At 40.5% G+C, this 23,415-nt stretch overlaps 3 protein-coding genes and 1 long non-coding RNA gene across 7 annotated transcripts; 2 read left to right on the forward strand and 2 right to left on the reverse strand.

Moving 5' to 3' along the window:
* Positions 1-70: 70 nt before the first annotated feature.
* Positions 71-8,071, forward strand: LOC122761090 (complement factor H-like). Of its 2 annotated transcripts, XM_044016381.1 has the most exons (12): positions 71-450; positions 2,551-2,562; positions 2,690-2,881; positions 3,851-4,030; positions 4,136-4,324; positions 4,580-4,672; positions 5,208-5,297; positions 5,617-5,658; positions 6,601-6,762; positions 6,857-7,015; positions 7,697-7,722; positions 7,855-8,071. In XM_044016381.1, exons 1-12 carry the CDS (start codon positions 441-443, stop codon positions 7,885-7,887), a joined length of 1,188 nt encoding a protein of 395 aa, XP_043872316.1. In that variant the 5' UTR covers positions 71-440; the 3' UTR covers positions 7,888-8,071. The 2 variants fall into 2 exon arrangements, with proteins under 2 accessions (XP_043872316.1, XP_043872252.1); XM_044016317.1 differs by lacking the exon at positions 71-450 and having other exon boundaries at positions 2,353-2,562.
* A 1,196-nt stretch (positions 8,072-9,267) lies between these two features.
* Positions 9,268-13,817, forward strand: LOC122776143 (complement factor H-like). Its single transcript, XM_044036533.1, has 10 exons — positions 9,268-9,572; positions 9,651-9,842; positions 10,966-11,145; positions 11,211-11,402; positions 11,813-11,872; positions 12,206-12,238; positions 12,602-12,763; positions 12,964-13,134; positions 13,441-13,460; positions 13,564-13,817. The coding sequence occupies exons 1-10, from the start codon at positions 9,449-9,451 to the stop codon at positions 13,573-13,575; spliced, it is 1,146 nt and encodes a 381-aa protein (XP_043892468.1). The 5' UTR covers positions 9,268-9,448; the 3' UTR covers positions 13,576-13,817.
* LOC122776152 lies at positions 11,575-12,624 on the reverse strand. The gene is made up of 2 exons (XR_006361172.1): positions 12,579-12,624; positions 11,575-11,951 (listed from the first exon to the last, which is right to left on the reverse strand). It is a non-coding gene; the product is annotated as an uncharacterized LOC122776152 (long non-coding RNA).
* zbtb41 (zinc finger and BTB domain containing 41) lies at positions 13,503-23,264 on the reverse strand. 3 transcript variants are annotated; one of them, XM_044036514.1, is made up of 11 exons: positions 23,156-23,264; positions 20,473-21,759; positions 19,878-20,085; positions 18,883-18,952; positions 18,595-18,742; positions 17,989-18,118; positions 16,855-16,950; positions 16,620-16,726; positions 16,373-16,478; positions 16,204-16,292; positions 13,503-15,809 (listed from the first exon to the last, which is right to left on the reverse strand). In XM_044036514.1, exons 2-11 carry the CDS (start codon positions 21,725-21,727, stop codon positions 15,190-15,192), a joined length of 2,829 nt encoding a protein of 942 aa, XP_043892449.1. In that variant the 5' UTR covers positions 21,728-21,759; positions 23,156-23,264; the 3' UTR covers positions 13,503-15,189. The 3 variants fall into 3 exon arrangements, with proteins under 3 accessions (XP_043892449.1, XP_043892441.1, XP_043892457.1); XM_044036506.1 differs by lacking the exon at positions 23,156-23,264 and adding an exon at positions 22,895-23,065; XM_044036522.1 differs by lacking the exon at positions 23,156-23,264 and adding an exon at positions 22,684-22,847.
* Positions 23,265-23,415: the final 151 nt, after the last annotated feature.

Here is a 23,415-nt window from a genome sequence, read left to right on the forward strand (position 1 = left end):
TGACAGTGTGTGCGCTATATATATATATATATATATATATATATATATATATATTTTTTAAGACTGGAAATGGCTCAACTAGGAACCCTTGAAGCATCATCTTAATGCACCAGTGACTCATGTCACTAAAGGTTTCTCATTTGAACATTTTGGATCAGTGTGGCTGTAAATCCTTCCAGTATTACTTCCTCCTGAAGAGGAGCTGACCATTGTATGGCCGCACACAAATGGATGTTTAAATAATCTTTGCTGGTCTTTTCTCCTAACGATGGCCTGTAGGAATCGCATAGTTCCTTGGAAACGGTGTCTGGTGTTTAAAGTTCCTGGCTCCAGCTCCTTAACCTGTAATGGAAATCCACCCGTAGAGATGGACGACAGAATACCTCCTACAAACTTAAGGATCAAGTCATGTCTCTATTGATGCAGCGCGTTTCGTCTTGATGTCTCCAGGTACACAAGTACAATCTCTTTCCACTGTTTAAAGTTATATTAATGTGTCACTCGGTGTCTTCTGCTACTGTAGCCCATCTGTTTCAAGGTGTTACTTGTTATCTCAAGCATTTTGACTATTTCTTCTGACCTTTGGCACCAGCAAGACATTTTCACTCCCTGGATATTTCCTCTGTAAACTATAGATGGTTGCATGTACAATTCTCATTAGATCAGTAGTTTCTGAAATACTTGGACTTCAACAGGTCGTCCTGATCCTGTCTATGTGACTACATTAGTACACTTGTTGCCATGTGATTGGCTGATTCGATATTAGCATTGAGGAACAGTTGAACCGGTGTACCTAATAAATGGACTGGACAGTGTATGTGAAATGACTAAACATGATGTAAAAACTTATTACAAATATAAAAACAGGCTAACGAGATTAGGGATAAAAGAAAATTAGATTGAAGCGCATCGCTTGATGAGATGTGGAATGCTAAATGAGTGTAATGAAAATAAATATTCACCTCATGATCCTCCAGAGCTCATTGATTTTCCTATTAGGCTGCTGCTCAAAGAATAACGAGAAACTTCTTAGCAAACTCTGGCTGGTGTTTTGTTGATGTCAGCTCATGAAAAGCTTTTGCTGCAGTGAGAAATAAACTCTGCATTACACGTTTCCTCCAGTCTTTGAGAGCAAATGCGCTGCAGGGCATGTGTCTCTACAACTTGACTAGATGTAATTCTGCATCCTTGTTGGCAGATGATGTCTGAAGAGGGATTTTTCTTAAATGAACATGTATGAGCACTTGAGCAACAGCAGTGGCTGATTTAACTTCAAAGGAAAATGTAGACACGAGGAGTCGGGGGCAATTGATGTGCAAATTAAAATGAAACAAAATGATGATGGGCTGAGGACGTTATGATTCATGATGTCATCTGCTGAACCAGACGAATAATATTTATTATGTCAGCAGACCCTTTATTCTCCACACAGTGGCACACTTTTGATGTTGCTCTTTCAGTTCACTTGGATAGGTCATCGAGGATGATAAAAGAAGTGTGAGGGGAAAAAACACCCCAGGAGAAAATAGGCGCTTTTATCAGGGATAGAGATGATGGTCTTGTTCTGTTGTGATTTGCTGGTGTTGTCCAGTGAGACCTGGTGACCGTGGAGCTCAAACGGACACACGATGAAGAGCAGTTGTGACAGTGGCACATGAAATCTCAACTCTTGGGATTGAATGTTGCGTAAATCCACACAGGAGCAGGAGGAATCCAACAAAAGAAGCAGCAATGACATAAACTGAAAACCTGACACAACCACTTTCAACTTGAACACATCAGAGTATACAACAACATAGTAAATATAACTTCCTGTCAGGGAAAATCAAGCATTTTTACATTAAAAAGTCAGAGAAATGTTACTCTGAAGTCTGACCTTTGTCATGACTGTGTTTGGCATTTTGCAACACTGATCTCCTGTCACAGTATTTCAGTAAATCATTTTGAAATCTGGTGTTTACGCCAACACTGTGGTCGATGTTCTTCAGGACAACTGTCCAATCATTGGCTTTTAATCACATTAACTTGTTTACTAAATGGTTTTGGTTTATGATGTTTGTTGTTTGTTCTGAGAAGTAGTTTCACAATGTAGTGATCACATTGTTAATGCTGTGATGACAGATTTTTATTAATACATTAGTATGAAATACCTAGTAGTAGGGAGTGTGTGTGTGTTTTAAAAGATAAAACATCGAAAGATGGGCAGATAATTAAAAACAGTTAAATGTTTAAAAACATCGAAAAATACATATATATATATATATATATATATATATATATATATATATATATATATATATACATACATACATACATACATACATACATACATACATAAGGTGTATATATAAGGTTTTCCATTTTGTATGATAATACAGAGTCACAGTCACAGCGACAGAAGTGTTGACATTTGGGGGGGAATTGCCCTTAATAATTAACTTGTTTGGATTTAAGCTGTGGATACTCACTCTGTTTCATGCTGCAATAATTTCATTCCTGGCATAATGAGGATGAAATATTTTGGATTTATTCTTCTGATCTGGTTTCCAGGAGGGCTACACGGTAGGAATAATAATAATAATAATAATAATAATAATAATAATAATAATAATAATGTAACCGAGAATCATCTTAATTTGTTTTCAAAGCTTTTGAGGAACACTCACGTTCTCACTTGTCTCTGTTTCAGCACAAAGCGACGCTGAGCCTTGTTCTGCTCCCAAACTGCGTGGTGGTTATTTTGTCCCTGAAAATGAGACATATTCTCATGGGACCAAACTCCAGTACGCCTGTAATACCGGACATAAACCTGCCGTGGAGGGTTGGTGGGCAACGAGCACATGTCACAGAGGCAAATGGTCTCATAAACCGCAATGTATAGGTAAGTGTGTCTTATAACAAAAATAAAAGCTATTTACTCATTGGTAGCACTTCAACTTTATTTATTATATATATATCACATATATACATAACGAATGAATAGTTTTGCACCGCTTTAATTTGTCATGTCTAAACTACGTTTCTCTCCTGTTATTTAACAATGTTTCAGTTCAAGTTCAGGGTGGTTTGGGTTTGTTAGCAGTAGCTTTTGCCTTGGTCATCGATAACGTTGTAGAATTACAGTTGGAGTAGTTATCAGTAGTTTTAGGGTAGTTATCAGTTGATTTGTCGTAGTTATCAGCTGTTTTAGTGTAGTTATCAGCAGTTTGGAGGTAGTTATCAGCGGTTTTGAGGTAGTTATCAGCTGTTTTAGTGTAGTTATCAGTAGTTTGGAGGTAGTTATCAGCGGTTTTGAGGTAGTTATCAGTTGATTTGGGGTAGTTATCAATAGTTTGGGGGTAGTTGTCAGTTGTTTATTTGGAGTAGTTATCAATAGTTTGGGGGTAGTTATCAGCTTTTTTAAGGTAGTTATCAGCAGTTTTGAGGTAGTTATCAGTTGAGGTAGTTATCATTAGTTTTGGGGTAGTTATCAGTTGATTTGTGGTAATTATCAGCAGTTATCAGCAGTTTGGAGGTAGTTATCAGCGGTTTTGAGGTAGTTATCAGCTGTTTTAGTGTAGTTATCAGTTGATTTGTGGTAATTATCAGCAGTTTTGAGGTAGTTATCAGTTGATTTGGGGTAGTTATCAATAGTTTGGGGGTAGTTGTCAGTTGTTTATTTGGAGTAGTTATCAATAGTTTGGGGGTAGTTATCAGCTTTTTTAAGGTAGTTATCAGCAGTTTTGAGGTAGTTATCAGTTGATTCGGGGTAGTTATCAATAGTTTGTGGGTAGTTATCAGTTGATTTGTAGAGTTAGAGTTGTGGTGGTTAACGTACAACAATGACTGAAGTTCTTTTCTTCTTTCCCAGATGAGAATGCCTGCATCCTACCAACTATTGTCAATGGAAAATACACAGTCCCTCAGGAAGGTTGGTTTAAGAACGGACGCGGGATATTTGTAACATGTGACAAACGATATGAACTAAAAGAAAAAGTTGCAACTGCCCAATGCAAAAATGGGACATGGTCCTCTTTGCCCATCTGCCAGCGTAAGTCATAGTTTATAGTGAATACCATAAAACTAACAGTGAGCAGGAACACTCTAAGAGAAGCTCATAATGTTGTGTGACAATGCTTTTTTGTGTTTTTAACAGAAAAAAGAGACACATGCAGTGAGCCCCCTAAAATCCCACATGCAGTTGTCATTCGCCAGCAATACCAGGAGCTCTTTGCTGCTGATTCACGAGTTGAATATCAATGCGAGGAGGGATACACTATAGAGGAAGCACAAAGAAATCCAATCATTTGCATGGACGGAAACTGGACCAATGGCCCAAACTGCAGTAAGTTGACAATGTCATTTACACTGTCAAAAACATCAGTAAATGTAAATGCGGAAATAAGCAGTTGGTGGTGCAAAATTTAAAATCCCAGCGAGAAGCAACTAGTTTGTCCAGCAATAAACTTCCCTGAGCTGTTGCTGGAAGAGGTCAGTGACATAATCTGAGGTCTTTAAACCCAGAATTTCATCCATGTTATTAAAAACCTTATTATATGTGCATACGTCCACATCTGATTCCCCACCCCTTCAAAATCAGAAAGCAGACCAGTTACTGGACAAGGTGGTTCTGCTGAGGTGGGAACACCAGGGAGCGACACCACATCTGCTGGTGGTGGGACACAATCTGGGGGTAAGTTATTTATCTGTAATCAATGAAGCCCTTAACGCCGAGTGTATCGCAGACAACATGTTTGTGCACTCTGCATTACTGTCATTACACCGTGGTTTTGGAAAGTGAAGAAGTTGCACTTCAAAGTCAACATATGGTTATTATGATAATGTACTGCTGCAGGAAGCCACAGAGGAAGTCTTTGTCACCAAAGAGGAGAGAGTTTACATGTTTTGGTCTGTTTTTGGACATTAACTAAGACTCAAACAAATGTTATTTTAAATATGTGTTATACTGTTTTTAACACACACAATCTGGTGTTCGTGTACAACTACAGTGGGGGCTTTTTTCTCCATACATTTTAGTTTTTCTTCATTTTAACCTGTTAATACACTATAACTGCCAGATATTGAAAGTTATTTTGGAAGCACTTACAGGAAAATGAGCAGGAAAGTTCGGACGGACATTTTGAATCCTTACATGCGTTTATTTAATCACAAAACAAAACTAAGAATATGTACGTAGACATCTGATGTTTTTCCTTTTTTAAAACCAGGCAGCAGACCAGCTACTGGACAAGGTGGTTCTGCTGATGTGGGAACACGCGGAAGGGACACCACATCTGCTGGTGGTGGAGTAGGTAGAGGTAAGTTATTGGTCTGTATTAAATATGAATTAGTAGGAGAATTAGTAAAAAATTATATATAAGTATGTATGTATGTGTGTGTGTATATATATATGTATGTGTGTGTATATATATATATACACACATGTATATATTACTACTATAAATACTACTGTTTCTACTATAATATATTACTATTAAATTACTGTTATCACACAATTACCATAAATATCGTCAAGTAGAATGATTAGCACGGTATTAGAGCATTTTGATATCCTCACTGTGTGGGTTTGGAGAGTGTTGCTTACCTGGTGATGCATATTTCGCTATTTCTTTTCAGGATCATCCACCACCTCTGACGTGAGACTTACAAGAACAACAAGTGAGTGACATATTTGAAAGGTTTGGACGTCAGCCTTTTTCTTGAAAATCGGTGTCACTGCACTTCTTCTTCTTCGTTGTTCCTCAGGCATTCTCTCACTCTCCAAGATTGGTTTAAACAATGTGGTTAAAGCACGTTCACTGCTCCCGCACTGGAAAGAGAACATTTATTTATTTGTATTCATCCTTTATTTAGCCAGGAAGGTTCCACTGAGATACGAGCTCTTCTTCCAGGGAGTCCTGGTCAAAGATAGCATCATACTGTATGTCCATGTCTGTGGTGGTAGAAGGCAGTTTTACTGAATTCAGAGTTCATTCTGGGAACATTTTTAATGTTAGACCTGGTGCTGTAGTTGCTGATGCGGTATGACAAGGGGCTCGACATGTTCATAGGAAGTTTACCTAACAAGGCCTTGATATAGTTAGATATGTCAAACGACAAACGTTTGGTAACCAAACTGGAAACCTGAAACGGTATTTTTGTGAAAACGGGTCCCAGAGTGAGAAAATCTCATAACACCAGCCTTGTGTTTCCGTGTAACGTTCGCAAGTTGTATGAAGATAACTTGTTTACTTTATTTTTACGTGGTATTTTTCAGCTTGTCAACTATTTTCTGTCACTTACTATAAAATCACATTTTCATTAACGGCAACTAGTGAGTAAAGAGCTTCTGTTGCCCCATGACGCCTTGTTGCCCTTAGTGAGTTCTTAGCAGTGCCACTGCACACCATAGTAAATAAAAATGTTTGTGGTGGGGAAGCCAAGTCACTTCACAGAATTCTTAGATCTCAGAAGTTCTGTTTTCCTTTTGTCAATGTGGCCCCTGATCGTTGCCATACAAAAACAATAGGTTCTTTGCACAATATTCATTTCATCAGAAAACAGTGCTGAGATTACACTGAGAAACTGTGGCACAACATCTGTGTTTCTTTTCCATTTCAGTCGACAACTGTGGGTCAGAGCCACTCATCCTGCATGGTGAAGTGATATATAAGGATGAAAGGCAATTGAAATACGTGTGTGCTGCTTTTTACACACTTGTCGGTGAAGCCACTGTGGTGTGTTACAACAGTGGCAGTTGGTCACAACTCCCCACCTGCAAAGGTATAAAGAAGCCAAAGCAAAAGTAATTCCTAAAGTCACGTATTTCACCTAAACAATGATTTGTTTGTTTGTTTCTTCTGTTTATTTTCTGTAGAAGCTTTTTGTGTCATGAAACCTGGTGTTTACACACGTGGTTTAACGACACATGTAGCTGAGTATATAAATGAAGGCCATTGGAAACATATTCCATGTATTTGGCGAGATTATTCAGTCGCTGTTCACTGTGCTAATGGAGTGCTCTCCTACACTGATTGTAAGTATATGCCAAAGCACTTTGTGTCAAAGTAATATATAAACTGTGCAGCATCGGATTCACAATAAGTAGGCGAGTGTCAAGAGGCATAAAAGAAAGTAAGTTTAAAAATGCCCTTAATGATTTAGACTTACATTGACTCTTTTTAGACTGCTTTGCTGTGTATATAAAAGCAACACTGTCTATATTTCCCAAATAATACATTTAAATAATTCCATTTTTTCCTTTTGTATTTACTTTAACACTATCACATTTAAGGTCAGCCACGTTTTGACACAGTCTTATTTATTAGAAGCGGACGTAGCGCCAAGTCAGAGCCTTAATATAGGTTTTAGTTTCAACATCTGCTACTGTGTTTACGTGCTGCTACTTCCACTTCTGCTGTGGAAGTTGCACCCATAATCATTTCTACAGCAGCATACTTGATTAGTGCTGCACACGCTACCGTTAAATTCATATGAATCTGCCTAAAATGTTGAGCCCCTTAAGTTCTGAATTCATAGTTTCATCATATGTTAGGTGGTCATAGATAGGTTTATCATAAAATACCTCGTAACAGCAACAAAGTCCCACACTGACATAGACTTTCATGAAATCTTGTGATTATTTCTGAATCAATTCAAACATTTGAGTAAATGTTACTTCTGACTGAAACATTCATTGCTGTTGTTACTGTTTTAGGTTGTTACCATTATTACCATGAAGATGTAAGTTTTTTGGATTAATGTTTCAATATTTTTACTTCATTTCAGTCAACACTTTTCTCTCTGTTTTCTCTGTTATCTGCAGTTTTACAATCGTCTGCTAACATTTTTGCTGATTGTCTGTGTTGTAACCAGGGACTTTGCTCCATAATCGGTACAACTAGTTAGAAACTAGTCCTGCCTGTTGGACCACTCACCAGTGACGGAAGCAACGTTTGCAAACTGTTGTCAAACACTGAAGAAGAACTCATCACTGACTGATGTTTAACTGGAAGTGCGCTATTGCCATCAATACAAAACTAAAGCTTGCATGACTAAAACTGTCTGAATAAATGTTTGCTATAAATTCAAACAGAATCCTCTGTATTACATTGTCCCTTTCATTGTATAGACACATGCACATATAGACAGAGCCTCCCGAGGGTCAGGCTGGGAAATGTTTAGAATAACTTTGCGTTCTACTGCAACACTTTAGTGTTCATTGGTAATAACGTTGCAATACTTTTGTGTTCTGACACAATAACTCTGCATTCCGTCACAATAACTTCACGTTCTATCACAATAACTTTAGTTTTCTCTCTGCTTCCTATGCCTGAGTCGACCTTTTAACCGCTGTGCTGCCATGGCCACTCAGTTTCCCACAGTTTCATCACACTCTGACTCCATCAAAATGTAATCATTTCTTCTCTGGACCACAGCCTACATCCCCAGAAACTGTCATCCTAATTCATCGTATTTCACTTTATAAGTCAAGGCACTCACCAGACATCCTTGGCAGAGGTAATAATGTGTATAGCTTTGCTTTCATCTGATGCAAAGATATGTCTTTCCATCTTTTAAAGAAAGCATTGCGTAACTTTTAAATTAATGAATTAATTCTATCAGCTCCGCACGACTCTGTGTTTCTCAGTGTGGCGGTTGCACACAGGAAGTTAGTTGAGCTAGTTTAGTGAAACGGCTGCAAACACATAAGAGTATCAATAAAAACACAACAAAGCTTCAACTCTTCTTGCCCCTGTCTGCCCCTGCACTGCTGCTGTATACACACAAATGCTCCCTCAGTCAGGCAAACAAATGATGTTCGATGTAAAATAACCAAAATGCTGCACTGCAGCTTGCAACTGAAATTATTCTTGATTTTTTAAAGGATTCCAAACGTGTCCTCCCTCTATTTACTAATGTGACCTTGACCTAGCATGAACAATATGGAATCCTGAAACTGAAGCACCGAAATGGAATTCGGCCATCATTCGTCTTGGTGTTGAACCTTCCATTAAGATTCAAGGACTGACGAAGTGCTGCAGATCACATCCGAGGCTGAGCTGCAGTTCCGATCCTCCCACTGTGTGTTGATGTTTCATAATGTTGAACTCTGAACACAACAGTCCGGGAATTCAGTTTCGAAACCTGCCGCAGTAAACACTCTCATCGATTTTAAAAAGCATTGTGAGAAATTAGGGCCGAGTCAATGTCTGTTTTCACGATGTCAGTCACATTTTATACAGAGTCATCAAAAACAACAACAACTCAAGAAACATTTGTACACAACACTGCTCTGTGTACGTTTGTCACAAACTCGTTTGAGCGGGACATTTTTGCAAAGTGTGACTGAGCTGAGCTCCAGGACACGAAGCCTATTAGTTTATTTGCATTGGCCTCAAAACAACATCACGACTCAGCTTCATGTTTACTCTGTAGCTCTCTGGGGAAAAGCCCAGATCAATTATTAATGGTCACGGAGCTGAATAAGGCTGCTCCCTCAGCTTTGTCCTACACTGATTTATTCCCTGACAAAATGAGCGGGAGGTATTTTGGATTTGTTCTCCTGGTTTTGTTTCCTGTTGAGCTGCATGGTAAGAAACTTCACACATTCAAGTCACTTGATTGAAAATCTTTCACATGTCCTTTTATTTGCCATCGTTGTATTTCAGCTCAAACTGCAGCTGAGCCTTGCCGAGCTCCCAGACTAGTGAAAGGGTTCGTCGTCCCCGAACAAGAAACTTATTCTCATGGATCCAAGATCTCTTACTCCTGTGATAACGGACATAAACCAGCCGTGGAGGGTTGGTGGGCGACCAGCACGTGTCACAACGGCACGTGGTCCCAACCGCCACAATGCATAGGTGAGCCTGTCATTAATGATGTCGGCAATCATCTTGGAAGGGTAAAAGGGGAACATGGGTACACAACGCATGTGTCTTCATTTATTTTAGATGCATCTTATCACCGCTTGTGAGCTGTCATGCTTTTTATTTATTGTGTGTTTTATTTATTCTTCTGTACGGCACGTTGGTTCACTGTGGTTGTTTTAAAGTGCTTTACAAATAAAGGTGGATTAGACGTGAAGGGTTAGGATTTGAGCCATGGTAGCTCAGTAATATAAATCAGACCATCTATACCTCCATCCAGTCTTGTGTAAAAAAGCGATACTTGAGTAAAAGTACAAGTATCTCACCAGAAAATGACTTTGGTAAAAGTTGAAGTCTTAAAGTATGTGACATTTACTGTACTGAAGTCAGTCAGTCAGTCATCATCTAACCGCTTTATCCTCCACCAGAGGGTCGCGGGGGGCGATAGGCGGGGTACACCCTGGACAGTTCGCCAGTCCATCGCAGGGCCACACACAACCATTCACTCTCACACTCACTCCTATGGTCAATTTAGAGTGTCCAATTTACCTAATCCCCACATTGCATGTTTTTGGACTGTGGGAGGAAGCCGGAGAACCCGGAGAGAACCCACGCACACACGGGGAGAACATGCAAACTCCATGCAGAAAGGCCCTTGTTCCAACCGGGGCTCGAACCTGGGTCTCCTCGCTGCAAGGCGAGAGTGCTAACCACTATACCACCGTGTGGCCACTGTACTGAAGTATCAAAAGTAATTTCCTGATATAAAATGCTCTGTGGTAGGGCGAGTTGTCTTTCAACCGGAAGGTTGTGGGTTTAATTCCTGGCTCTGCTAGTCTACATGTGTGTCCTTGAGCAAAAGACACTTAACCCCCGTAGTGAAGTGTGTGAATGGCAAATAAAGCAGTTCATCAAGCCTAGAAGAAGCTCTATATAAATACAGACCATAATACCAACTCTTCTTCTTCTGATTTTATTTGGTAGTAACGAGTAAACGGAGACGGTTAGAGGAAATGTAGTGGAGTACAAGTTGCTCGAAATGTAAATAACAAAGTACAGATATGTGAATTGTGTACTTAAGTACAGTAACAAAGTATTTGTTCTTTCTGCCCCACAGATAATAACGCCTGTATTCCACCAGTGATACCGAATGCAGAATACACGGCGACCTCGAATGGTTGGCACGCTAACAAAGACGTGATAAGGACCACGTGTGACAAAGGATATGAACACAAAGACTACGCCGCGACAGCAACATGTATAAATGGGACATGGTCCTCTTTGCCCGTCTGTGAGAGTAAGTTAGAAAAAACAAAGCCGGTGTTTAAATATCAACTGAATCTTTTATGTTCTCATCCACAGAAAGAGAAGATGCATGCGGCACGCCTCCTCAGTACCCCCACACTGTAATCGTCAATCAGAAATACCAGGAGCTGTTTAGTGTGGATTCACAAGTGCAGTACGAGTGTGAACATGGATACGCTATAGATGGAACACGCACGAACAAGTCTGTCATTTGCATGGGTGGAATCTGGACTGAAGGTCCACAGTGCAGTAAGTGCTGTCAGTGCACCTGTTATGCATTGGTATTAAAGTGGCTTTAATAAAGTGGCGGACGAAAAAAAAGCTGCTCTAATCGATGTTTCTCGAACTGCTCTTATTGATTTTAATGTGTTTTCTCTTTTTACATTTTGTTCTCATGGAGGAAAGCTCTCAGTAAACGTAGTATTTATTTATTTATTTATTTATTTATTAACACATGACAAAGTGACAGTATCCCTCAGAGAGCATAACTACAAACCGGTTGTATAATATTACCACTACTTTGTCGACGTTTCATCTTCTCTTTCCTTTGAATGATAAAAAACAAAAAGAAGTTTCAGCCGAGGTCAGTGAAAGAGCTCTGCACTTGTTGGATCCATAAATGTGAGTATAATGCACATAAATGTCGTCTCTGCTCTCAGGCAGACAAACAGCAACAGGAAGTGGACATGGAGGCTCTGGCACTGCGGTGGGAGGAGCAGGTGACGGAATTCATCCTTTTCTTTTCTAATTTCACGCCATTTCAGTGTTGTCCTCCGCAAGTTCTTAAACACAGTTCTGCTGAAAGAAAAGATGTAATTAAAGAATTATTTATGTTAACACTTTGGTTTGTGACATTGCTCCGACTTTCCGAGTTGGAAATCTGACCTGAGGGGGGTATTCCAGTTTAAAAAACTTCCGACTCGGGACTCTGGACATTTTATCTGCCGACTACTTATACGTATACTACCAGTCCATCCCACTCTCCATCAGTACATGTGTCCTGATTAAAGAATAATTAATAAAGTAAAAACTAACTCGACTCTCCCTTACAGGATCCTCTGGAGGAGGAATTCATACTGTACCAGGTAAATATCCTTCATTTCTCCTTTTTGAATAAATGTCTAATTGCGATTATTTTGACCTAAATTGCTTCAAGATCTCCTCATTTGTGAAGTTCAAACCAAAATAGAACTTGCATTTCTCATCTTGTCACAGACTGCAGCTGAGTTTATTCTTTTCAGTTTGGCCCTAAGACTCCGTCGTTATTTGGCTTGAAGAAATATTGCTTCACTGTTTTGCATTTACCTTTGTTTTACTAGAATAGAGCTAGTATTTTTGAAAAACTGTGCTTCCCAACCTCAGTTTCCCCTGAGCTGAGAAATATCTTCCTTCTTTCCTTTGTTACCGTTTCAAGGATATACTTACTTATTCTTCCCCCCCGATATTAGTCAGCAGGTGTGGGGATCCCCCCAGAGTCGAACATGCTGAGGTTGTTGAAACTCGTGACATGTTTGTGAGATACCAGTGCAACAACTTTTTCACTGAAGTGGGTCCAGAGGAAGTGATGTGTTTCTCCGACGGCAGATGGTCACAATTGCCCACCTGCGAATGTAAGAACAGCATTTACATTTATACCCATGTCCGTTCAGGGACGACTATTAGGGCCACAAAAAAATGGAATAAATAAATAAAATAGCTTGAATTCTGACTTTAGTCTCAGAATTCATGCCGTTTTATATTTTGTTTGTGGCCCTCATACTAATTCCGTACAGAACAAAGTGAACAAACTGTTGTTGTTTCCTGTGTGCAGCCATTTACTGTTCTGTGGACACTGACCAGTCCTTGAAGTTACTATCTGTCGGAATGAAATTCATAAAGTATGGTGATAATATGGAGTTGGAATGTAGGCCGAACAGGAGCTGGTTGACAAAGCATTACGCTGTGGTCCAATGCACTGATGGAAAAGTTAATATTGGCAAATGTAAGTATCCCTTTAGGCTTTTTCATTCCTTTTTCTTCTACTGCTTTGTCTGTTGAGGGTTTGTCAAGGAAACACTATATACCACATATAAACTGTTTTTTATTACACCATGGAGTTGTGCCATATTATCCTTTCACAGCACTCCTTGTACCTATTAATGTGGTCATTGAGCTGTTTCCAGTCATCAAGACAGTGCTGTTCATCTTCTCTTACACTTTCACTTTCTTCAGTGGATTGTTTCCAGTCCTGCATATTATAACATAATATTATTCTTCCACTTCTGCACTAACATGTGATGTTTTTCAGGTTGCAGCGAGTACAATAAAGTAAGGGTTACTCCGTCATGAAGCAAGAATTCATTAATACCATTTCCAGCAGTTTGTATGATTTTATTTTCATTGTTTACTTTCTGTGAACTCTTTTGTACAGTGGTCCTGCTGATTCTGAAAAGGAAAAACGCCGCCTTGTCTCGTCTTTGTTCACCACGGACTGAAAACAGACGACAGCCTGGAAACTTGTGGTTATGGTGTTGTGCCTTTTGTAAACGTGTACTGGCAATAACCAAGTCAAACTTTGCATTTTTAATCTGTCGATCTCCACACAAAATGGTAGTAAATGGCCTGTACGTTCAAAGCCACACAAAATGACTGCTGGACTGGCCTGAATAAACTCTGCATCGCTGATCTTTTGAGATGTTCATGTATCAATCATTCCACAGAAATAACCAATCATCCATTATTTACCTGGTCAACCTGTTCAGGGTTGTGCTTATGTGATAGTTCACCCACACATTCTGATCAGATCATTAAATCACAGCTATTTTTTAAGTTAATATTTTAAATGAACAAGTACATCAACTTTAAATGCTTTGTGCTCACAAAAAACACAATCTTGTCTGTGTTTATGCTGCATGGTCAGGTTGTAGAGACAGTACAACCAGTCACAATGTACTGTAGATACTGTATATATCCACATGTTGTCATGTCACAACCACTATTTTAAATTTAAATTTATTGGGGGTTTATGAAAGAGACCAACACAGTTGCTGCAACATAAGTATGTCTCCACCAGCTCTGCCCATTCTTCTTTGCAAAAATAGCTTGAGCTCAGTCTGATTGGATGGAGACTCTGATCAGAAGTTCTCAAGTCTTGCCACAGATCAGATTATCAGCTGGGTTTAGGTCTGGGCTTTGATCTGAACCATTCCATTGTGGTGTTGTCCTGCTGGAAGGTGAGCCCCCACCCCAGTCTCGAGTCTTTTGCAGACTCTCAGCAGGTTTTCTTCAAGGGCTGCTCTGTATTTGGCCCCATCCATGTCCCCAGTAACCCTGACCATCGTCCCTGACCCTGCTGAAGAAAAGCATGATGCTGTCACCACCATGTTTCACAGCAGGGCTGGTGTGCCCCCACATGACAACGGTGGCTTTCTTCAGACCGCTCTTCCATGAAGGCCAGATTTGTGGAGTGCACGACTAACCTGAGTCTCCCACCCGAGCTGCAGATCACTGCCGCTGCTCCAGAGTTTGTTGCCCCTCTGATTAATGCTCTCCTTGCCCAGCTTGTCAGTTTAGGTGGATGTCCACGTCTTGGTAGGTTTTGCTGTTGTACCCTACTGATCTTTCTGGTGAGCTCCTTGGTCTTCATGATGCTCTTGGTTCGGTAATATTCTCTACCAAAGAGGTCTTCACAGAACAGATGTATTTATTCTCAGATTAAATTGGACACAGGTGGACTCTACTTACTAATTATGTGACTTATGTGATGATTTAATTGCACTGGATTTTACTTGGGGCTTTCACAATAAGGAGGGGTGAATACACTCAACACTTTTCAGATTTCTATTTGTATATAATCTTTCACCCCAACTTCTACATTATTCATTGTTTTGTTCTTTCATTAAACCCCAAGATGTTATTTTCATGCCAAATTGATTGATTTTTAAAATCAATCCCAATATGGAGATTAAAACAATGCCCCTTGATATTTAGAGGTGAATATTGTAGCCTCTCTTCTTCTGATTAAAATAAGTATGTAGGCTTTTCAGACTGAGGAGTATCAGTGTGTGTGATCAGGGTTGGTCATGTTCTGTACAGAGGAACCTGAGTCGAGTCCGAGTAACGTGCCCAGGTAGGACTGCTCTCTGGGGTCCAGCATCTGATCTGACCTGTTGGAGGGCTGGGGAGTGAGGGTGTACTTCTCTAAGAACGCCAGCTCTGTGGACGTCTGGTAGCCAGAGTTCTGCTGCTGTCCTTGTGCCTGCATGCTCACAACACTGTGAGCTTGGGAGGAGTGAGACGAGCTCCCTTGAGTGTTCAGGTCTCCTTGTGTGCCTCCTGCCATCTGGACAGGAACTAAAGTGACTGGCACGCAGACATTCAGAGGAGAGGGGGAGCTTTGGAGAGCTGACTTGGGTTCGGCTCGGTACGCCTTTGAGGTTTCTGGAAAAGGGATGGAGACTATTTTGTCCTCGCTAAGAGTGCTGACGGGCTTCTCAGCAAAGCGGTTGCTGTGCACATGGTCGACGTGGTACTTGAGTTTGTCCTTCCTCTTGAAGGTAGCACTGCAGTGGGGACAGTTGAAAGGACGAGCGTCCGAGTGAATCACCATGTGCTTCGTCAAGGTCTTCTTGATGCGAAATGTTTGGTGACATTCGGGACATCGGTGGGGTTTCTCACCTGTCACACAAACACAAGTGGAGACGTCAGCGTCAACGGCATCAGAGATGTTTTGATTAAGCCTAACCCAGGACAGCAACTGTCCAATCATAGCCTAGCATATAGTTGGTCTCATAAAGGATCTGGTTTCTACTAAATCCAAATAAAAATACTCTACAGAGTTGGGTCTGTATGATCACTCCAGTAACAGATAAAGTTACGCTTTCATATCGGTACAAAAACTCGAGTAGCTGCACTTTCTTTCTTTCTTTTTTTTTTACTTCTTGTGAATTGCGAGTAATGAAACTGTGACAACCATAAATGTCATACAAAAACAAAAGATTCAAACACAGGGATTAAAGAAAAACAGCAACTCCTCATGCATATACAGTAACTCACGTCTTTGTTTTCTTACCAGAGTGGGTCCTGAAGTGCATCTCTAGACTGGACTTTCCTTTAAATTCTTTCTTGCAAACCTCACACTGATGCACAGCAGTTTTATACCTGTGGAAACACTCCTCATTAACAGAGACCGAAACAGGGAAGAACAATTACGTGATGTTTCATGTGATTTGACAACATACTTCTGCCAAACTTTCATTCCCAGATGAACACTTTTGTAGTGGACGGTCAGGTGATCGTGGCGCCTGAAGCACTTGCCACACTCTTCACATTGGTGTGCCTTCTCACCTGTAGCAAATATAAGTGAAGGATTAATAGCATGGTCCTCTGCACTGACTGTAACAGCGAACACAATTCCTCACTTGTGTGTGAATGTGTGAATGAAACAAAGCAGGCAGAATCCCTCTCCTGCATGTGTTTATACTGTACCGGAGTGTATTTTCTGATGTTTGGTCAGGTGATCGTGGCGTATGAAGGTTTTCCCACATTCGTCACACTCGTAGCGCTTGTCATCGTGGTGGACTCTCAGGTGAAGCCTGTCCATGGAACACTTTGTTCAGTACAGGTAACTTCAATGATCAACCCTAAATTAAACCTCAGAGCTTGAATCATTCACAAGTTAACCACATCCAACTTCTTCTTCTTTCAGCCTCACTTCACCGACCTGTAGGAGCTGCCGTGACGGAAACTTTGACCACAGATACTGCAGAGGTGAGGCTTCTCCCCGCTGTGGATCCTCATGTGCTCCCTCAAGGTCGTCCTGCAGGTAAAAGTCATTATTCATTATATCATGTTACATTACATTACATGTCATTTAGTGGACGCTTTTATCCAAAGCGACTTACAATGGAATTGAGTACAATCAGCCAGGGGTGGAGTCGAACTTGCGACCATTGCGATCATGACGTCTTTCACGCACAGGGTACCAGTCTTAACCACTACGCCACTCCACCCCATGTTGTGAATAATGTATAGTATGTGAATATTTTGAAGTCAATTTTAAAGATTCTGATGAAATGAAATAAATGAACGGAAAATGTGCTTGTCAACGTATGACGACACAATGAAGTAATGCCCATAAGACTATTTAACCTTCTTATGACCATCATGTTGTTCAGACTGCCTGGATTTATTTTGATTTTATGGCTGTAAAATTGTCAAAAAAATTTCAATGAGTGAGTGAGAGCTTCTGCCCCTTTTTCTAAGATAACTCTCACTTTAATATCTGGAAGTTATTCAACCGTTTAGGAATTACGCTACTGAGAAGCTGACGTCACAAACGTGTGACACGCTGCTGAATCTTGTCTGTGATTGGACGGTCGTTCCACGGAAGTCCTCAGAGTTACTGTAATGACAAGTTTATGGGCACAAGGCCCTATTTCTCTGCTTTCCGTTATCCATCCGTCCGTCTTCTACCACTTACATAGGGCGAAACACCCTGGACAGATCGCCAGTCCATAGTTTCTACATTTTCTAGATATCACAAATGGTCTAGGAGTTACGGTAATGAGAAGTACACATTCCAAGGCCTGTCGGTGATGACAGGATTGGTATCAGAAGGGTTAATGAGAACCATGTCCAGTATAATACATGTTGATCAACATGACAAACAATTGATAATGTATGAAAGAGCAAACATTTGTCCCGAAAATATTAACAAAGTCGGTTAAAGTAAGAAATGTACTAAAGCAACTGTGAACACATTAACATATTATAGGGGTTAACCCTTTAAAAGTGAAGATTATATACATTAGTAAAAAAAAATGCAATGACGCTGTCTCAGGGAAATGACACGTACCTTTCTCTAACAGATTTCCCACATACAAAGCAAGTCCACTTCCTTTTGCCACCATGAGTACACTCCATGTGTCGCTTCCTGTTTCCTGTGTCGTTAAACTGTCGACCGCAGATCTCACAGGGAAAAGGACCTGAAATGATTCAAAACAAAATAAAAACTACAGTTTGTTGGCTCAAGTGTTGTAGCAGCTGCCGCGTGTGTCTGTGATGTCATTTTAAAGTCGTATGAAATTGGTATTTGTTAAGCTGGGGACACGCTTCACAACCGTCAGCGACGTTGTTTAGATATTCCCCGCTACTTCCTGTCGTCTTTGTCTCCTACCTGTGTCCCATCTACTCTTTTTGATTTGCTGTTGGCAACATGTGTTTGCAGTTGGGACGGTAATCAGACACACTCAAATTTATGTGCCAACTAGCCATGCCGACTGTTCCCAACTAGTGCTGACTGGTGCAGATGCTGCCCAACTGTGAATGGTGGGTAGAATAGGCCAAGCTTTAGAAAGTTGCAAAAATGCTGCAAACTTTAGCTTCTGAATTGTGTCTATTTTAAAATGTTAGGATTCCATTTGCAAAGGAAAACATAACATTTTCATTGTGCATGTCTCACCTAAGTGGTATTTTTCATGGTGCTTCAGCCTGGCAAACCTCGACTTGAAGTACTCGTCACAGAAAAGGCATTTAAAAGGCCGGTCTTGAGTGTGCAGGATCATGTGCTCCTGCAGGTGAGGCCTGCGGGTGAAGGTCTTCAGACAAATCTGGTTCAGAAAGATTACGGACTGTTAAACTGTCCCTTTACATACAATACAGTTCAATATTCATCAATTGGGCAGTACAATTGTATCAGGAACATTCATTTGAATATACTTGTGTATTTGTGCATATGTTGTGAACTTACAGCACATTTCCAGCCTTCACTCTTCCTCTTAGTCTTGGAAAGAAACTCTTGGATGTTGTCTGGGTGAAACCTGGCAGGATAGTGAAGAAGATCACACAGCATGAATGAAGCAGCTCATGTCATCATGGGGGACAAGTAGCATCTATTTAAATACACTGTTTCCTTAAACGTCTAAGGAACCACAATACTGTCAGCGTGAGCATTATATGATATGACATGATACTTATAAAAGAGGTTTATTCTCCTCTTAACCATGTTTACATACATATAAGAATTTAATACTATTAGCTTTAGTAATGTTGGGTAAACATTAGGATTGAAACTGGTAGTCCCCTAACTTTTCCCCTAAATGTCCTCTTTTTTGTAGGAACAACACTCAATGGGTGTATTATAGCGGCCATTGGTTTTCACTTAATTTGCTATCTAGTGCCATCATCTGGTCAAAGTTTACATTTTTCCAATACTTCAGTTTATGACCCAAACTATCTCCCAACAGCCTCAACAATGCTTAACTTACACATATAACTTGGTTGCATTATCAGCCGTTTGTTAGCATTTATCTTCATGCATGTGTGTGTCTATGTACAAGCTCAGAAAGCATCATTTCAGATTTAACACTGTAGTTCAAAACCATCATATTTAAATCATATTTTTAGTAAAATGTTGAGCTAATCTCTAGTTTATTCAGTTTTTTCTAGAACTGGCAGTATTAAAAAAAAGTTGCCATATCGCCCAGCCCTAATATACATATAAACTTTTGCTGTAATATGTATATATATGTCATGTTATGTGCAAATAAGAATAAATACGAAGAATAAGCTACCAAAACAGCATTTTTTTCTACACACAGCATTATATCAGAGGAAAACTTATAAAGCTTTTTTAACTTAATAAAAAATTAAGTTAAAAAAAATATTCATCTTACTTAATAAGGTAAGATGAATGGTAAGTTGCAGTGACAGTCGACTAGGTGCTATGATAAGGCCGTGTCTAACCTCCTAACGTGTTTGGCCAGGGTTTTTTTGCTGGCGTGGAGTTTGTTGCAGAAGGGACATTTGTGCTCCTTCATCTGGAAGGGAGCGTCGCTGGCGTGCTTCTTCTTATGCACGGTCAGGTTGGACTTGGTGGAGTAGCGCTGCAAACACACGTCACATTGGAACGGTTTCTCTCCGGTGTGCACTCTGGTGTGACTCACATACTTCCCTGAACAAAAAGAGGCAAACATTAATACATTGTAACACACACTTGTACAAACTGTAGTACAAGGACTTCCAAAACAACATGACTATACTACGACTACTTTACATTAAGATAGACATCTTTCATAAAATATGTGTGTGGTCTCTTCAATGAAGAGACCACACACATATTTTAAAAATCACAATTTGATAAATAATAAAACAAAGACACTAAATAATTGTTAGTTCCACTCCCACATGCCAGACCTTTTATATAATTGTACTCATAGTAATTAAAGCCCAGATAAGATATAGATACAATGCCTGGGTTCAGACTCTTAATAAGCACATAGTAATAAAACTGCTACTACAACATTATTAAGAACACTACACCTTACTCTGTGGTTCTCACCTGCACGGTCAAAGGTCTTGCCACATTTGGGACACTTAAGGGTCTTCTTGCTGGAGGTTTGAATGATGACGGGAGCCAGACCCTCAGGATAAGCTGGACTCTGCGTGGCTCCTCCTGCTGCTGCTTGTCCAGGCGCCTCCACCTTTTGAACAGCCTGACACTCGGTCCATTCTGCGTCCGAACTCTGTTTACTTGCACTCTTGTCCGCTGCACAAACTTCAGCAGCATTCCTCTGAGCAAACACATTCTCATTCATGTCCACTCCTTCATCCTCTCCTTCCTCATCATCCACCACGCCCTCCATGTGAGCTGGTTTGGCTGTTTCATTCATGTCCCCTTTGGACGATTGGTTTTCTACAGACACCTCTCCTGCTTCTTCCGCTCTGAATACAGGTTGCACGCTCGGTGACGCATTCCTTTGTTTTTCCTCAGGAGTGTTGACAAAGTACTCCACATCATCTCTCTTGTACTTTGTGGGTGTTCTCCTCCTTCGAGCAGATCTCCGTGTGACAACACTCCTCTGACCTGCCGTCTTCTCTTCCTCAGTTAACATTTCTAGCGGTACATCTCTGTTACTCTCAGTAAAGTGGTTCTGCACTAACTTGTCCAAGCTAAATTGTTGACTGCACGGGCTGCTTGGCTCAAATGGGCTCTGGATGTCTGTGTCACCTGCTGGTGAGTCACTGGAAATCATTTCTACCTCAGGAGACTTTCTCATATCTTCCTGATCCTGGACCACACTTACAGGATGGACCTCCCCTTCCTCACACAGCATTTTTAGTACATCCATCATATCCAGGAATCGGGCCGCTTCAATAAGAGCTGGGAGGTCTGTCTCCTTGACATCACTCTCAGAGGCATACAAAAAGCCCAGCAGGTGCTGAAAAACAGAATCCTCTACATGGTCCAGAGTCACATGTGTTGTAGTAGGGTTTTTGGACAGCTCTGCATGGAAGTAGCTGCTCCCATGGGCCAAAACCACCTTGTGGGCTTTATAGATCCTCCCACCCACAGACACAGACACATCACAGAACTTCTGCCTGCTCCGATCTTCATTTAAAAACTTGAGGAGGCTGTGACTCTGCTGTGACATAGTCAGGTGCCGGATTTGTGAGGCGGATTCTGGACCAGTTTCAGAGCAGGGCGGTGGCACATTGAAGCCCAGCACAGAGTCCAGCTCTGTGGCACATTCATCTCTGCCTCTGACCAACCTGCTGCGTTTGGGACGCAGAGGAGCACTGGGTTTTCTCTTCATTGGTGTGTCTGATGGGCTACTGTGAGTCACTCCTACAAAACACAGGACAAATTATCACAATAAGATTGTTTTCAATAGGAATGGAAGCAAGGTTCAATATACACAATGAATTACACAAAAATATTTAACCACACATTTGTGAGATGTTTTTGACATTTTTAAAAGCCACAATTTATGTTATTTACACTCTAAAGCAAGTATCATTCTTAAATTAATTGAAATTTATTGCATTATCATTATTGACTGATATGTGGTAGCGTTTTGCGCCATACCACCCAGCCCTAATGGATGGTTACATGGGACAAAATTATAAATAGGATTGCAAATAAATAGTATTATCATTGTTGATTAATCTGTGAATCACTTCCTTTATTGTTGATCAGTTGTTTGGTCCATAAAATACAGAAAAAATATGTAAATCCTCCTCCAAACGTTATCGGTTTAGTGGGGATTCATTCAGTACTTGATTATCGTTGCATCCCCAAGTATCCGCTGTTATTAGGGATGAGCCGATATGATACTCGGTATGGGACAGCTACAATTATAAAATCCGATTCAATCCAAAAGTCCTTAATATCGCACAGGCTGTAAAAACGTAAATAATAATCAGCAACTGCATTTTGGCTGAGTCACGTTGTGAGATTTTTATTTCTTCTTTATGAGAGAAGATTATTTGTCACACAGCTGGAGAATTATGTGTTCGAAATAGTGTAGCACAAATGTGTTGTTCGCGGCTTTAACATGACTAATATCATCATCGGCACATACTCTAGTTTGTGATATCAGTATCGGTATCGGTTTAAAAACACCACTGTGACAGTTTAGAGTTTCGGTGCATTGGTTTAACAGCAGTCACACTGACATTATGTCGACATTGACACATAAAACTATGCAGAATATTAGCGAACGCTAACGTTAAAGGTGCATAAATGCTACTTATCAACGCACAAACGCACATGAGTATTTACGAGAAGCTGCTCAGAAGACTGCTCTCCACAGAACAACTGACTGCTACATTAGCACGTTTGCATCTCCACCTAAAGGACCCCCTGACATAAGGTGAACACAGGAGTGTGACGAGCAGACCCCCCTCCGAGGAGAGCGTTGACAAACGACCCTCGCCTTGAATTAACTTTAACACGTCTTAATTTAAGGGACACATTTTACCTGAGAGACGCGGGTCAAGTCTAAATAACACCGTACCACACGAGCCAACAAACGTAAAGTGGAAAACAAACAGACGAATGGTGATTTCCTCGTCATAATGTGAAGCCCAAACGTCGCCATCACACGAAAATGTCGGACCCTGTAACAAACTGTTCGCCCATTGGTTGTTTTCGCTTTTGTCCTCTCACGCTTTTTGCTCGGAGGAAAAATCCGAGGAAAAACAACAACACGCGGGGGATAATAACGAGCTGTGATACTCACATGTCTTCATTCTGTGCAAAAACATAAAAGCTGAGACACGAATCCAGCGAAAAGGACAGTTTCACACGGATTACAAGAGCGTTCGGCGCGCGAAGGGATCATGGGTAATGTAGTCTCTAAGCACATAGCATTCTGCGATTAGCTACTAACCACCTCTTCAGCTTAGAAAACTGTATTTTCTTATTTCACCACACACACACACATATACAGTATATATACACATATATATATACACTGTATATATGTATACATATATATGT

This window comes from Solea senegalensis, linkage group LG1 (assembly GCF_019176455.1).
Source record: "Solea senegalensis isolate Sse05_10M linkage group LG1, IFAPA_SoseM_1, whole genome shotgun sequence".
In the NCBI taxonomy this organism is placed as follows: Eukaryota; Metazoa; Chordata; class Actinopteri; order Pleuronectiformes; family Soleidae; genus Solea; species Solea senegalensis.

Excerpts from the sequence above, each read along its gene's own strand:
- LOC122761090 (XM_044016317.1), top strand. The coding sequence starts at position 2,505 with ATGAGGATGAAATATTTTGGATTTATTCTTCTGATCTGGTTTCCAGGA. Across the intron at positions 2,882-3,850 it reads TCATAAACCGCAATGTATAG|ATGAGAATGCCTGCATCCTA; the intron begins GTAAGTGTGTCT and ends CTTCTTTCCCAG. Across the intron at positions 7,723-7,854 it reads ACCATTATTACCATGAAGAT|GGACTTTGCTCCATAATCGG; the intron begins GTAAGTTTTTTG and ends TGTTGTAACCAG.
- LOC122776143 (XM_044036533.1), top strand. The coding sequence starts at position 9,449 with ATGGTCACGGAGCTGAATAAGGCTGCTCCCTCAGCTTTGTCCTACACT. Across the intron at positions 9,573-9,650 it reads GTTTCCTGTTGAGCTGCATG|CTCAAACTGCAGCTGAGCCT; the intron begins GTAAGAAACTTC and ends GTTGTATTTCAG. Across the intron at positions 11,146-11,210 it reads CTCTTTGCCCGTCTGTGAGA|AAAGAGAAGATGCATGCGGC; the intron begins GTAAGTTAGAAA and ends TCTCATCCACAG.
- zbtb41 (XM_044036514.1), bottom strand. The coding sequence starts at position 21,727 with ATGAAGAGAAAACCCAGTGCTCCTCTGCGTCCCAAACGCAGCAGGTTG. Across the intron at positions 16,951-17,988 it reads GGGAAATCTGTTAGAGAAAG|GACGACCTTGAGGGAGCACA; the intron begins GTACGTGTCATT and ends TTTTACCTGCAG. Across the intron at positions 15,810-16,203 it reads GCACTTCAGGACCCACTCTG|GTGAGAAACCCCACCGATGT; the intron begins GTAAGAAAACAA and ends TTTGTGTGACAG.